Raw genomic sequence first — 14,231 nt, forward strand, 5'->3', positions numbered from 1 at the left:
GTGTCAGAAATGATAACTGGAGCATTCTATAGCAACTTATGATCAGAGAAGATGTGGCCATATTGAAGTTCAAGCACTTAATAGAGTGTCCCTCAAAAGACTAAGAAATTTTCATTTCTGAAAAATCAGTCTCGGATTTCGCCTTATGTATTTCTGGCCTAACAGCAACATCTTATTTTTAGGTTTTTTAAATGTTTCTTATCACCCTGCAGTTAGTGTCAGTGGGAGCGACAAATTGTAATATAGTACATTTCCGAAACCCAAGGGGCGGCAGAGAAACAGTTGACCATTCAGCAAGTATGGAATGTACTGGTAGATTTCCATCACATAATATATCGCCAACTTGCTGACAAAGGCTTGAAGATCAGGAAGAGTCCAGCAAACCTAAGAGGTGAAAGCAAAGTCAGTTTTAGGCAAGTGACGAGACAATACTTAGTTCAACTGAAGAAGACTGTTGGGAAGAAGAGATGATTATCCAAATGCAAGGGTGAAAAGATGTGTCTTTAAACATCTCCTGAATTTTTTTGTCTGAAATGTAGTGTCGTGAGGCTCTACAGGGATTAGCAATGAACATGATAAATTCGATCACCTTATCTCTTGTATTTAATCCATTGAGTCATTAAAAGTCCTCTGTTAGTAAGCCTAAAGCTACTAATCAGTTGTAAAGGAGAAATAATTTTGCAAGAGAGTTCGGTGAACGACTTTGGAGTGCTTTGTCTTTGTAGTAATGTGTGTTAAAAGTTGTTCATTTTTTTAATGGAAGCAAATGGAGGAATTTCAGGGCTAGCGGGCTGTGAATGAGTCATCTCAAGCAAAACAACGCCTTACCTGCTTAGTTTTGGACTCTCTGGAATGTTGAGAGACACATGCTATGGAGGCTAGTGTCTAGCAGTTAAAATATTTCAAGCAGAACATTATCACAGTGACAAATTGATTTGGTGAAAGCAGTGGGGTAATGGCAGAACCTCATTTAGCAGACAGAAATGGTGGCATACTTTCTTGCGCATCACATTTATTTGGGGTTAAATGATGGGTCTCTACAACAATCCTCTTATGTCACATAAAACATATTAAAGGCACATTGATTTTGGGGGAAGGAGTCACCATTCAACAATATATAGAAGTCACTCAACTTATTGGAGGTCTTGTTCTATTTATAACCAGATGAAACTTGGAGCTGGTTTGAAAGAATTCCAGAAATGGGTATCATGCAACGTCCTGCTTCTACATCTACGTAAAATGTAATTCCTACTAATCATGCCCAGGTACAAGAATAAATTCAACTTCTTGCTCAAAAAAAGCTAAAAGCTGAAGGATTCTCCCGCTCTAGCTCCTCATCAGTAATATCCATTGGCTAACTCAACTCTGTCACTAGTGATACACATAAACAATGCAGCTGACAAGCACGCTCTAAAAAACAGATGAAACATCTACGCTGGCCCCACACGGATGACAATAGCTGCACAATTCCTAGTCATTTCAAAGCTTCATTTTGATATTGCATGATTAATTGGCCAAACACAGTCCTCTTCGATCCAGCTGGAAGTTATCCTTCACTCTTTGACAATACAGATAACTGCTTCAAAATATAGGACCACATAACCCCGACACAAAGTGGATTACACTGGCTACTTTTGGATGCTAAAGTGAAATTGAAGTTTGCTGCTTTGGCACGCAAAGCAATTCGTCAACACACACTGTGACACACATGGAATATATACTCATCATTTCAGGAAGCCAGAGAAGTTTCAGAAGAGACTCACTGAAACTCAAAAACTCACAGTTCAAATACCACACTATTTATCCACGGAAAATGTTTAAAGCCCACTTTTTCAGGTTATTTTTGTAATAACACTATTTTAACTTGAACATCCTCTCATTGACAAATCTAACTATAACTACCCCTTCCCCCCCAGTCAACAAACCAACTGTTGCAATGCACTTCAATTGTTATTTGATTATCTTTTTCCAGCTAATCAAGGTCTTTTCTGAATGACCCACATTTCCAAGTCATAATACCATGTGCTCTGTACATACTTGTACTTCTATAGTTGCTGGGAACTCCCTGCCTTCTGTAGGTCTCTCTTGAGAACAGATGCCTCTATCATTCCATTTGGTCTGGTATACAAGGGTGACTCTCATTAGTGAAGACCCCTCTCAATGGGCAAAAAGGTTGCTCTTGGTAGACTGGGCCACACCTCTAACGACAGATGGGACCCATTTTGGTAATCATTTATTTTGTGGACAACACAGGCAAACCTAGTTGGTAAAGCTTTTAGTCTCAAGAACGAAGGTGGTTTCATTTGGGCAAGACCCTACCTAGGGAAATAAATGTACTGCATCGCCTCTTTTATACAATAACAACTGTTTTTAAAGAGTGGTGAGTAATCATCTAAGGAGACTCTAAGCAAAAGCCCGAGATTATGAGCCCCCATCAGGGCTTTATATTGGCATTTTGGAGGGGGAGTATTTAATAAAATGCCATTTCAACAAACAAATATTAAATCTTAAACAGCCCTGGTTTTTCGTTGCTTTCTTCTTTTATTTTAATATATTGTAATACAGGATTACAAGTCAAGAATTAAGGGCTGCAAGATCTGCCTACATGTTCGCCTACCTCTCCATTTATATCTTTATCCTTAGGCATTATATCGCTTTCACCTCAAATTCATGTGGAGACGCAGCTAAAAAGCAAGAGCACAATTCTGCTCCCCACTCACTATATCAACTATTACCCATGTTGGCCAAAACAAAATCTTCCATCCATGCCACCCGCCTGCAGGCACTTCCGCTCCTCGTCAGGGGTAAAAAGTGCTATATAAGTGCAATTACAATACCTGGGCCAAACGAGCTGCTCATACCCAGGGCTCCCGTTTTTATTGGTATTTTTTGTTTTTAATATTTTCATCTTTATGCATATCTTGTTGGCCAGCTTATGGATATTTACAGAATTTTTTGTGTTTTGAAAATAAGTGGAGTCGGGAAATGGTATTGTTCAACACTTATTTACCTTATAAACATGCACTCATACTTTGATGCTTGCCATGCTTTAGCAAATAAACAGCCAAATATAGCAAAACACTACACTTACATGTTAATGTTAGCATTATTTACAAACAAATGTTAATATATGCCTGTATTTAAGTAAACATCATACTATTTTTTTTTATCCCCCTCCCCCCCATGCTATGCCCTTGGTTGTTGGCCTGGAATTCATGAGACCTAATGAGAGTAACAGAAAGAAGAACAATGTTTTGTATGTTTCCGCTTGTAAAAGTAAATACAGACAGAACAAACATTGTTTTCAGACTGTATTTATTTGTAATAATCAGAAATAACTGAAAACTGGCAGTCTTACTCATAAGTAACATGGAACAACTTGAGATGGCTTTTTTGTTATGTCTTCTTTAGGAAGCTAAATTTTTTCTAAACTAGAAAAAAAGCACACAACTTCGGGAGAGGTGTTCTTTTTTTTTTAATATAGCCTGTCTTGTAAATCTGGGGGCTTGCTATTTTAGCTCATTTGTCAAGTCAGTGGGTGCTGTCGTTCTAGAGTTTCTCTACCAATTGAAAAACAATATTTAGTCGTACTTGTACGTCTGTGGCCTATCCCAGGTTTTGAAAAAATCTGGCAACACTATCCTTGTTGGTGGAGGACTCTGTATGTCATACATGTATGACTCCGATTACATTGCAGAGTGTTCCTCATTTGGAATAAGCGATGAACCCGCTACTGTACTAGCATGCTTCTCCTGATTTCATCTCCACTAGTCAGAGGAGGCAAGGATAGTTTCATGACCCAAAGAGTGATCGGTCTGACGTCCTAACAGTAACACTCACTGACTGCTGCTTGTTAAGGGAGCTCTGCAGGCTTTTGCGCTTGTGCCTTTCAGCTACTCCTCTTGCGGACTGACCTGCAGGTGACCTCTCTGGTGCTGCTCCTAATGCCGCTCATTGTGGTTGTTCTGCTGCTTGTGTTGATCTTAGGTGGTGCGGCACGGATTCTCTTCCCCCGCTCTTTTCCTGTTTCTTTATTCCTCTGTGTTGCTGTCCCTCTCCCTTCCTCGTGCGCAAGCCCCGCCCCTTCACTGCTGCTTTCATGTGCGTCACAGGGACAGCGCGTCCTCCTATACTCTTAGGCTCGGCTAGGAATCATGGCTTGTTCTCTATGGTTCCGCAGCCGGAAAGGACAGAAACAAGGCGTGTCCTGTGACACACGCGCCACGGCACGACGCCATGTCACCCAGCGGGTGCATGTTTTGTGGCACACTCTATTTTATAATAATTTTATAATCATATAATCCCAATATAAACCAAAAAAAATTCTGACTGAGAAACTGGCCAAACACGATATTACAACCCCTAATAATCATTCAAGCCAGTAGCGTTCACACCGTGACCTGTGTGTAGATTAGGCACAGTGCTACTAGGAAGCAGTGCACCTGTCCTACGGTAGGGTTATTTCACGCGTATTTCAAGTCACACTTTTTTTGGAACGGTTATAGAGATGGGTTCTTTAAAAACCTGGAACGCCCTGCTAACTGCGCTGGATTTCTTTACGCTGATTGGCCGCCACTGCTGTCAGTCTAAAGGACGGAGCAGGTGAACGTATTCTTGCAACAGCAACACCGGTACTGTTATGACTCGGTCTCCCCAGTCAGCAGCAGGTGGGGATGTGGTTGCTCTCCTAGTTGCCCTGTTGAGAACACAAAGGCCCTGGAAGGATGCATCCTGCAGCTTTGGAACAAGGGATAATCATGCTAAGGCACTGTGAAAAGGACATCTATTGTGCCTCCGTGCCCGACAGCTGCCCCGTCTGTGGGCAGAGTGCCGTAGCTTCCCAAAGGCTGGAAGACGCACCCGTGCGAATCCCCAGTCCCTTTGTCAACGGCCACCGAGAAAAGTTTTCCTTTCTATTAAAACCGACAGAAGGGACATTTCTTAGGTAATTCCGCCATCTGCGTTCGATTTATTTCACAGCGTGTATTTACCTCACCATTTTCGCTCTTGGTGCTGAAACCCCAGAGGATGGGTAGACTGCATGGCAGTATTTTCTATGCCTGAAAAAATAGTATGACTGAATGGTTTGGGTTTCCGCATTGCGTGTGCGACCATCTACTGTTGCGCCCTGTGTCGAAAATTGAACCCCACGTTCTACGTTATATTGTAAATAAGTCTCTACAATATTTATGTGCAGGGTCGGAGTGGCCTATAAAGGCAACCAGGAAGTGCCCGGTGGGTTGAATCTGGGACATTTTTATGGCGGTTTGTGGGTTGGTTTTATGGTCTGCTGGGCTGTTTTTTTTACAGTAGATATCCCTGATGTTAAAAAACATTGCCTGCTCCAATTTCAACTCCGTGCAGTCTTTTGTATCTTACAAAACACTTATACAGCTTGTCTGTACACGTTCAAAACTGTCCCAATGTACTAACACGGGCCACTTTTTTAGCTGTATGATTCGTTTGAGGGGCCACTTTTATTTTATTTTTTTCGGGCCTATTTTCTGTCCCAGTTCGATCCTGTTCATCTGTTGCCATGTTCTATTACGTCTATCACACCTCGACATTCTGTTTGCTAAAAAAAAAAAAAAACATAATTTATTCTGTCTTTCTCACGTTTCTTTTTCTTGTCCGGTGAGGTGGTTCTTAAGTTTCTGCAGTGTTCCTTCTTTTCATGCATCTGTCCTGGGGAGGCTGTCATGAACGTCGATTTACTAAAATGCCAGTGGAAATGGAAGTTACATCACACAGCCTTTGACCTCACTGGTATATGACATTCGAGCCTGAATCCCACAATGCGATGTCAAATGTGCTTGGTACCTCTCCATATCACAGTAATTGGCATCAATGAAGCCTATACTATGACACAGAGAATCTGTATTAGAACATTGGAATGTTGGTAGCTCCATTGAAAACAATGGAGTGCTGCGGGCTTTTACTAGCCGGTAAAAGCCGCAGCGCCAACATTCCAATGTTCGCTTTGTTCACAGCAACAGCTGTGAACAAAGCCTCATGGAGCCCGAGGGGATTTTAATCCCTTCGGGCTCCGTGATTTTTTTTTTTTTTTAATATAACATTCACGCGGGGAGCGGGCCTTTAATAGCCGGTAGAGCCCGCTACGGCGGGTTCTAAGGCTATATTGTTAAATCATAAAGATAAACATAAAAGTAATATAAGCAACGAGTTATGGCTAATCTGTATTGATCCGTATGGATCAAATATTGAACATGAACCACGTTATGGATTTTTATTAACCCCTGTCGTTAAGAGAGTAGAGTTTTATTCATACCTCTTTTTCATGTATTCACAATAAAATATGGACATGAGTTGAAAATATAATTTTTTTTAATGTATTTTATTTTTTGATGTATTCTAAAGAGTATGCTGTCCACTGCTGACGGTGTAATGTTCCCCTGGAAGCTGTAGAAAGTGTAACATTCCCCTGGAAGCTGTAGAAACTTAACAGTGCTGTTGAGAATACTGTTTCCCATCTGTTATTGGCATTTTGTTTGCCACCTGTGAGGCCTGGGGTCATTAAGGGAAAGCATGGGTAGCAGCCGCTGCCTCCACCAACCCCTAAATAACGTCCATTGAGGCTGTCTCGAGACGTACAGCACTATGTGGACAGTGGTGTTTAGATTCAATGAAAGGATTTTGAGCAGAACAACTGTGTGAGTTACAGAACATGACATACATCTGGGAATATATATTAAACATTTGTGTTGTTAACTTTATATTTCTATTGCATAAAATGTGTTATTTATTTGTTTTCGTTCATGTTGTTATTCACATTACATGCTAGTATTACCATAAACTTAAAACCCCATCAGGGACGGAGAGATGTGTCACTTTTCTGTCTTTCTGCATCATGTCATTTGAAACAGTTTAAAACACACAGTTATCTTATCTGTGCTGTTACTTCTTTAGGTTACATTTGATACCAGTGGCTACTGGAAAGTAGACCGCATTTCCTCATTTCCCCACCAGGGCTTATAAGGTGTTGGTTGACGCCAGCCTGTTCAGCTGAGCAGTCCTGTGTTGTTTATCATTAATGTGCAAGAGTAGGACTGACAGGCTCCACATCCAGAAGACATGGTACACCGTGTGAGAAAAACATGATGAACAAGTTCATTAACTTTACTATGGAAGCAATTAATCACTTTCCTGATCAGACATAATGAATGAAAAGTATGTTATTGCATGTATCCTTCCGATGTAACCATTATTATTGATGTGTGTCGTATCTCATTTCATTCAAGGTTTATATGTTGTCACTGTTTTTGTTTGTGTAGTTTGTTATAGTGCAAACTTGTTGTTTTGTATGTTATTTTGGCGTTTGTAAATCACTTTATATCCCTGACAAGGCTGCAAATCATTCTCATTTTAATCACACTTAAAACTATCTTTCCACTTTGGTTTTTACTTATTGATCATTTGTTTTCTCTAATTTGGGTGTTTTCGTCATAAAAGAGCCTAGAAACTACAGCTGTCAATTGTTTTTCCCCATAATTAGTCTTGGTCCTGACTGGGTCTTTCTTAAGGCTTAATCAAAGCGTTGAATTTCATATGCAAGTTGAACAATTCAGTTGTTTTTATTCTTGGTACCTGGGTAATTCAAGATCTTCATTTTGTGTTACAGCAAATAACACCATGGTCATGGGGTGTTCCATGTATAAAGATTCAGCATGCACAAAAGTGTCTCTTTCTACATGCTGTGCAGCTGTTCCTTGTTACACAAAGTAAAAGCCTAAATATTTCTAAGTGTCAAGAATAAGGATCAATAGTATTGTGCACTGGCACCTGAAAGTCAACTTTGTGACTAAGCCCTGAGAAAGTCGTTAGCTAAAGACAGAAAGTAGTGGGGTCAAACTGTGGACCCTCACCACCCAACATAGCTGCCAGCATTGGTTATGCAGGAGCATGCCCTTTTTTGTCTCTCTGATGACACCTCCTGTCCCTTGAGCTCACAGGACCTTGAGTGCTTTTGGCCCAGCTCAGAGGGTAGAATGTGTTGTGCTGCTCTGACTGTGTTAAGCTCTACCAAGTATCACACTCCGGGCAATGTGATTCTGGGACTGATTAGGGTTGCCAGGGCCACTGTCATCTGGTGCCCAGACTCGAACAGGCGGAACTGCTTCCACTGGCCGTGATCCTCGTAATGGGCCTTGCTCCCGCAGTGGCATGTACCACACTGAAGGTATACTCTAAGTTTGGTTTCTGGCAATAGTTGAATTGCGGTAACAGGTTCTCATGGCACAGACACACACATGTCTTGAGATACCAAATTGCATGTTGGTGGGCATGTGAGGCTGAATAAATGCAATCCTATTGGTAATTAAGAAGTTAGGGGCAGCCCAGCCTCCTAGGCAACAAAAGCTCAGCTCAGGGAGGGCAAGCAATGCAAATACTAGAAAAAGGATTGCGTTATTTACATGCAATGTTGGTGAAAGGATTTATACAACACAACAAGATAATGGACAAAGTGCTGAAACCTTTCAAACACACACCCCCGTCACAGATCTGGATTAAGTCCATCGTTCTTCTGCTCACCATGCCATCCGAGTTTGGATCCAGCCATATGCAAATCAGTCTTGACCCTGGGCCCCAATGGAACAGTCCATCCCGAACTGCCTGGCCTGGCAATTAGGGCTTGACTGTTCCCATGGAGAGCAGGGTCAAGACTGATTTGCATATGACTGGGGCTAAACTGGAATGGCATTGTGAGCAAAAAAAACTGATGGCAATTCGGGCTTGACTGTTCACAGGGGGAACAGGGTCAAGGCTGATTTGCATATGGCTGAGGCTAAACTAGAATTACATGACAATCAAAAAAACTGATGAATTCAACCCAGATCTGTGACTGGAAGTGAAAGTTTTGATTTATTCTACATTCCGTCCATCATTTGTTCTTTTTGCATTTGTCGCCCTAAGTGGAAAGGGTATGCCAATACGTGGATCCCGTGCTCGCTATGCCACCATATTCAAGCTAGCCTGGCTGATGAGGGATGTGACCCTATAACTGGTCCCAATATGCTTGTTTTTGGTCCAGGGAGGAGCTCGCCTGGTAGTTCGGGCTGGACTGCTCCCATGGGGATCGGGGTCAAGACTGATTTTCGTATGGCTGGGGCTAAACTGGAATGGGTAACGGATGGATTAAACCCAAATCTGTGACTGGGGTGAATGTTTTGATTTGTTCTACATTCTGTCCATCACTTGCATTTCATTTGCATTGGTAGAAGGATTTATGGCTTGTTTGTAGTGCTATTTTATATCCTGAGCCTGTCCGGGAAGCAATTGAGGGCTGAACAAGAGCCATATTATATAATTAAATGTTAAGTTCTACTGTGTTTGGGGATATTTTTCATAATAGAGGTGTCTTCAGCTTTTATGGGAATGGCATGAGAGCGCGAGCATTCCTAAAGCCAAGAAGGCATTGTTCCATATCCTGGGTGCACAGATGAAGAAGGCCTATTTCCCTTTTTTATGTTTCGGCTTTGACAGTACAGCTGTCAAGTAGACATTCTACTTACAATACACACAGAGTAGGCTTTTTGCCAACCCCTTTCAACTATTTGATTTTTTTGGACAAGCTTTTTTCGGCCATTAGCTTCAGCCTGTCAGTCATGTCTTAGTTATGTCCAGTGGACTATTCAGCTTTCACCTAAATCCATTGGTTGTTAGACTGATCCTTCTACCTTTTACTCAAGTGCTTGAATCAAACTGCATGATGGACTACAACCATAGCTCATTTTACTGTGCTAATTCTACATGTGTTAGCATATTAAACAGGGTTGTTGACTTTGCCAATGAATGTCTTTATTGAATTTATTTCTTGTCTGGTGTTGTCAAGGTTCCTGGTATTGTCCATCTGATATGGTTATTGTATTGGCCAGTTAGTTTGAGATGTTGTTTCTGGTGAACTTATGGGTGATGCAGCAGGTTTAAAAGATGATCAGGGCCTGGAGAGGTAGTCTTTGTAATTCCTGGATCTTAACAGTGATGTTTTCAAATGTCTTTAAGCCCTTGATAAGACATGCTTCAGTATGTAGGATGCCTTTTAAGGTTTCCAGAGTGGCAGCTGAAAGGGCATTAAACATAACATTGCCAGATCCAGGTGAGAGAGGACAAGAGCTTGCACAGTTATTCTGAAGTTGGTTTCAGTGATGAAAGGGTCCCACTCTCTTCATGAGGGAGAGCAAGCCTGCTGTTCCTTACATTTGGTTCTTTGAATGTGAGGTCTCAGTTGAAGCTGAGTTCAGGTGAATTTGTAAAGTTTTCAGCTGGGTATGAAGCCATCTGTTTGGGGCTATTGACAAATAGAAATTCAGTATTCATCGTATTGAACTTTAGGTGGGTACAGACCATTGATTTCTGTAGTACATTCAGACTGGTTTTGAGTCGCTGAATGTTCTTGCATTACAAAGAAAGTACACTTGCACTGAGCTGGCATCTGAAAAATAGCTCGCTACACTATAAATATATTTTTCTCAGTGGTTGATGAGACTCCACCAGCAATCATGCACGCCTAGCTCACGGCAAAAAGTACATTAACTATGAAGCAAAGAATAGTTAAGCTTCTGCCTTGTTAGGCTCAGACAGTTGAAAGTGATACATTCCAGGCTGTTGTCTCCAGTTTAAAAAAAAAAAAAAAAAACTTCAACTGCAACATACACTGGTCTAAGTTCTTTTGTTCTTAAATGAAGGTTTTGCTTTTTTTTTTTTTTTTTTTTTTTTTTTAAAGACGTTTGAGTCAAATACAAGAACATTAACTTAACATTGCCAAAGCAGAGATATGCAGTTGTGTATATATATGAATAATGTACTTATACATGCATATTGAACATGTAAATAAATTAGGCACGTATGGCAATAAAGTATCAAAGACTCCAAGTTTGAATAAAGAAAGGGAGAGGGAGAAGAGCTATAGGGATAGAAAAGGGAATCACGTGATAGCCATGTGGAGAAAAAAAGTAATAGACATTAGTTACAGTTAATGTAAGATGAAGGAAGTATATATAAGGAGAAAAAAGGAAATATATTGACATTTTAAAAAGGAGGATAAAAATCAATTTCCTTTGCCATGTGTGAGAGACAGTTACTTAATGGCAACCATAGCTGATGACGTTTGAAGAAAGTTCCTGTTGAATCAGGCTTGTAGCTGTCTTGTCTTTGCTGATAACATCCATAATTCCACCACTGTGTGAGAGTAATGTTCTCTGAAGATTTCCAGGTAGAAGTAATAATATAATTCTCAATAGAAAGCAAGAGGTCTACCAGTTTTCCAAGAGGCTTGAATGAACTCCAAATTTTGTGTATGCCACCCAAAAACAGTAATTGTCATATGACATTGGTAAGAAACTCTGGGCTAATGCTGAAATGCAAGACCATATTGAGAGCCAAAAAGTAGATAGGGATGGACAAGAAAAAAATCAAGTGAAAGTCAGTACCCTGCTGGGTGTGGCAGCGCCAACAATTGTCCTTTTGTGTAAGTTTGAGTTTGTAAAGGTGTACAGGAGTGTAGAAAAGTCTATTATAAAAAATATAGGGTCTGCGTGAGGCATGCAGTGGAATGTATCTTATACGATATTCTACCCCATAAAAAGTTTGCCAGACAACTCCAAGATCTGTTTCCCACAATGTCGCAATAGACGTTCATAAATACCAGCTGCCCTAGGATAATTAGAAGTTACGATCTGGTGTGGAGATGATGCAAGAGAAGAATGATTGTGAGATATATGTTTATTGAGGGCCTCTTGGACCAGAGTGGAGAGAATGAAATATTGAGATTTCATGGGATGAGGGAGATTATAAATTGCTGAGAGAGCAGTAAAAGAGATGAGAGAGTCTTTATGATATAATTGGAAAATGAGAAGAATACATTTTAGTCATCAAAGCCTTCCAACACAAGGTTTTACCTTGTTTCCTAAGAGAACTATTGTGCCAAATAGGACTGTTAAATAATTGATTAATGGGGTAAGATGTGAAATAAAAAAAGGTTTCAGTAAGTTGATTGAATGGGAGATAGTGCTGGGCAACCAGAACTTTGGGGGGTTAGACATAAATATAATGTGTTTATGGGAAAAGGGAGAAATACATGTTTCTTCCAAAGAGGACCATAGCATTTGAGGTGCATCATTGAGTGTAGATAAATTGGGTTGCATTTGCTGAATGCCAAAGGCTTTGTGATACGTTAAAAAGACAGGAAAATGAACTCCACATTATACTTTTGGAAGTTTTAATTTTGAGAGAGAGATTCGGGTGGTTTAACGTGCCACAGGAACTTTGGTAGAATTTTATCAATTGAACTAAAAAAAGTTTAGATATCTTAATAGGAAGCATCATAAGGAAGAAGTTAATGATTGGGAGAAGCATTATCTTAATGGTGTCCAAGGGCCCCACCACAAGAAATGTAATGGAGACAATTTCTGTGTGAGGACTTCAAGCTTTGCAGATAAGATTCCTGAATTAGTCTTTAGTGTATCCTTGAGCGTATTGGAGTACCATACCCCCAGGCATTTAATCATAGAAGAATTCCATGATAAACCTGCATCACGGAATACAGAGCCAGTGTAAAGAGCATTCGGTGGTTGGTCTATATTAAATTTATAGCCAGATACTTCAGAATATAGGTTGAGATCATGCAGGAATGCAGGGAGAGAAGTTTCAGGGTGAGACATAAACAAAAAATATCAGCGTATGCCATAAATTTGATGTGTGTAATATTAATTTTAAAACCCATAAATTGTTCAGAAGTTTTTAATTAGCATAGAAAAGGTTGGAGCCAAAAAAACAGTAAAGATGGAGTGAGCATCATAGACAAGCACACCTTTTAAGAGGGGAAAAGAAGAGATTGGATACCATTTGTTATAACCAAAGAACATGGTGAGGAATAAAGAATGGATATAGAATGTAGTACCTAATCTATGCCATTCCAATGCCATCAGCAAAAAGACCACATCGAAGGCCTTTTCCGCATACAGTGATAAAACTGACAAAGGAATCTTAAGTTTAGAAACCTTGTTAATAATATTTTTAAAAAGTACCAGAATTTTCTGCTTCATTTCTATAAGGGATAAATCTAGATTGATGAGAATCAATAAGATCAGGCATATATGGGAGTAGACGGAGAGCTAAAACTTTGACATAGAGTATTAATTAAAGATATGAGTCTATCATTTTTACATTCAGTCGCATCCGGATCTCTTTTGAGAATAAGACAAATCTTGTCCTCGGTAAATGAGCCAGATGCAGAACATGACTTTATAAAGTGATTAACTAATTGAAAGAGTTTGTGGAAGAGAGACTTAGCAAACGGAATAAAGATTTCTTCTGTGAAGCCATTTGGGCCTGAAGCCCTACAATTGGGGAGAGATATAAAGCTGTATATAGTTCTGTAATTTGCAGGGGTTAGTCTAAAGATGAGAGGTCAATCTGCAATGTGTCTCTTGGTTTGAGATTAGAGAGATTAGAGAAATATTGGTTGATAGATTCAACTGATCGAGTGTATAAACCCTTATAGTAAGAAACGAAACATGCTATATCTATATCTCTGAAGTGTTTAACACCATTGTTATCTGTGATAGATTTAATAGTTTTTTTTCTTTCTTTTCCTTGTTTCAAATATCAAGCTAGAAGAGAATCAGCTTTATTATTACCACCATTATATCGGGCATTTATTTTCAGGCGGGTGCTGCATGCTTGTTCAGCGGTATATTTGTTAAACTCAATTTTAGCTGAGACTAGTGCTTAAAGAGGTGATTTACTAGTTTTGCGATTATAGTATTCATGTTCAAGAGACTTTATATTTTTAAGGCTGGATGTCGATTTTTGTTGTACAGACTTTTTTTTTGAGTGAGCATAACTTATGATGAAACCCCTCGAGGCTGCTTTGAATACATCCCACATAAAGTGAAATGATAGTTGATCACTATCGTTGGTGTGGAAGTTTTGTTCTATAAATTTATTGTAGGAAGCAATAAAAGTAGCATCTGAAAGTAGAGTTATTAAACCTCCATGAAGGTGTTTTAGAACCGTTAAGAAAAAGATCAAGGTCAGTGATAACAGGTGCGTGATCTGAAATCAAAATAGCATTGATTTCAGAATTGACCATATGTTGCAAAAAGCCTTTACTCAGAAAGATATAATCAAGCCTAGAATGGGAATGGTAGGTAGGTGAATAGAAAGAGTATCAGGAAGAGGTCAGGAATGTATATTCTCCAGGAATCTGAGAG

At 39.8% G+C, this 14,231-nt stretch overlaps 2 protein-coding genes across 5 annotated transcripts in view; one reads left to right on the plus strand and one right to left on the minus strand.

The window, feature by feature from the left end:
* MKRN2 (makorin ring finger protein 2) overlaps positions 1 to 4,126 on the minus strand; it is a 227,283-nt gene extending 223,157 nt beyond the window's left edge. The window contains exon 1 of the mRNA XM_069206645.1: positions 3,915 to 4,126. Within this exon, the coding sequence (XP_069062746.1) occupies positions 3,915 to 3,955 (41 nt within the window). The 5' untranslated portion in view covers positions 3,956 to 4,126. The remainder of the gene's footprint in view (positions 1 to 3,914) is intronic.
* Positions 4,127 to 4,446: 320 nt separating this feature from the next.
* Positions 4,447 to 14,231, plus strand: part of MKRN2OS (MKRN2 opposite strand) — a 71,491-nt gene continuing 61,706 nt past the window's right edge. For 2 of the 4 annotated variants that reach the window (XM_069206646.1, XM_069206647.1), the window contains exon 1: positions 4,448 to 4,945. In XM_069206646.1, the coding sequence (XP_069062747.1) occupies positions 4,725 to 4,945 (221 nt within the window). In that variant the 5' untranslated portion in view covers positions 4,448 to 4,724. Of the gene's footprint in view, positions 4,946 to 14,231 lie in introns of all 4 variants that reach the window. The other 2 variants (XM_069206648.1, XM_069206649.1) reach the window with 2 other exon arrangements.

The sequence above is a fragment of the Pleurodeles waltl genome, chromosome 9, assembly GCF_031143425.1.
Source record: "Pleurodeles waltl isolate 20211129_DDA chromosome 9, aPleWal1.hap1.20221129, whole genome shotgun sequence".
NCBI classification, from domain to species: domain Eukaryota; kingdom Metazoa; phylum Chordata; class Amphibia; order Caudata; family Salamandridae; genus Pleurodeles; species Pleurodeles waltl.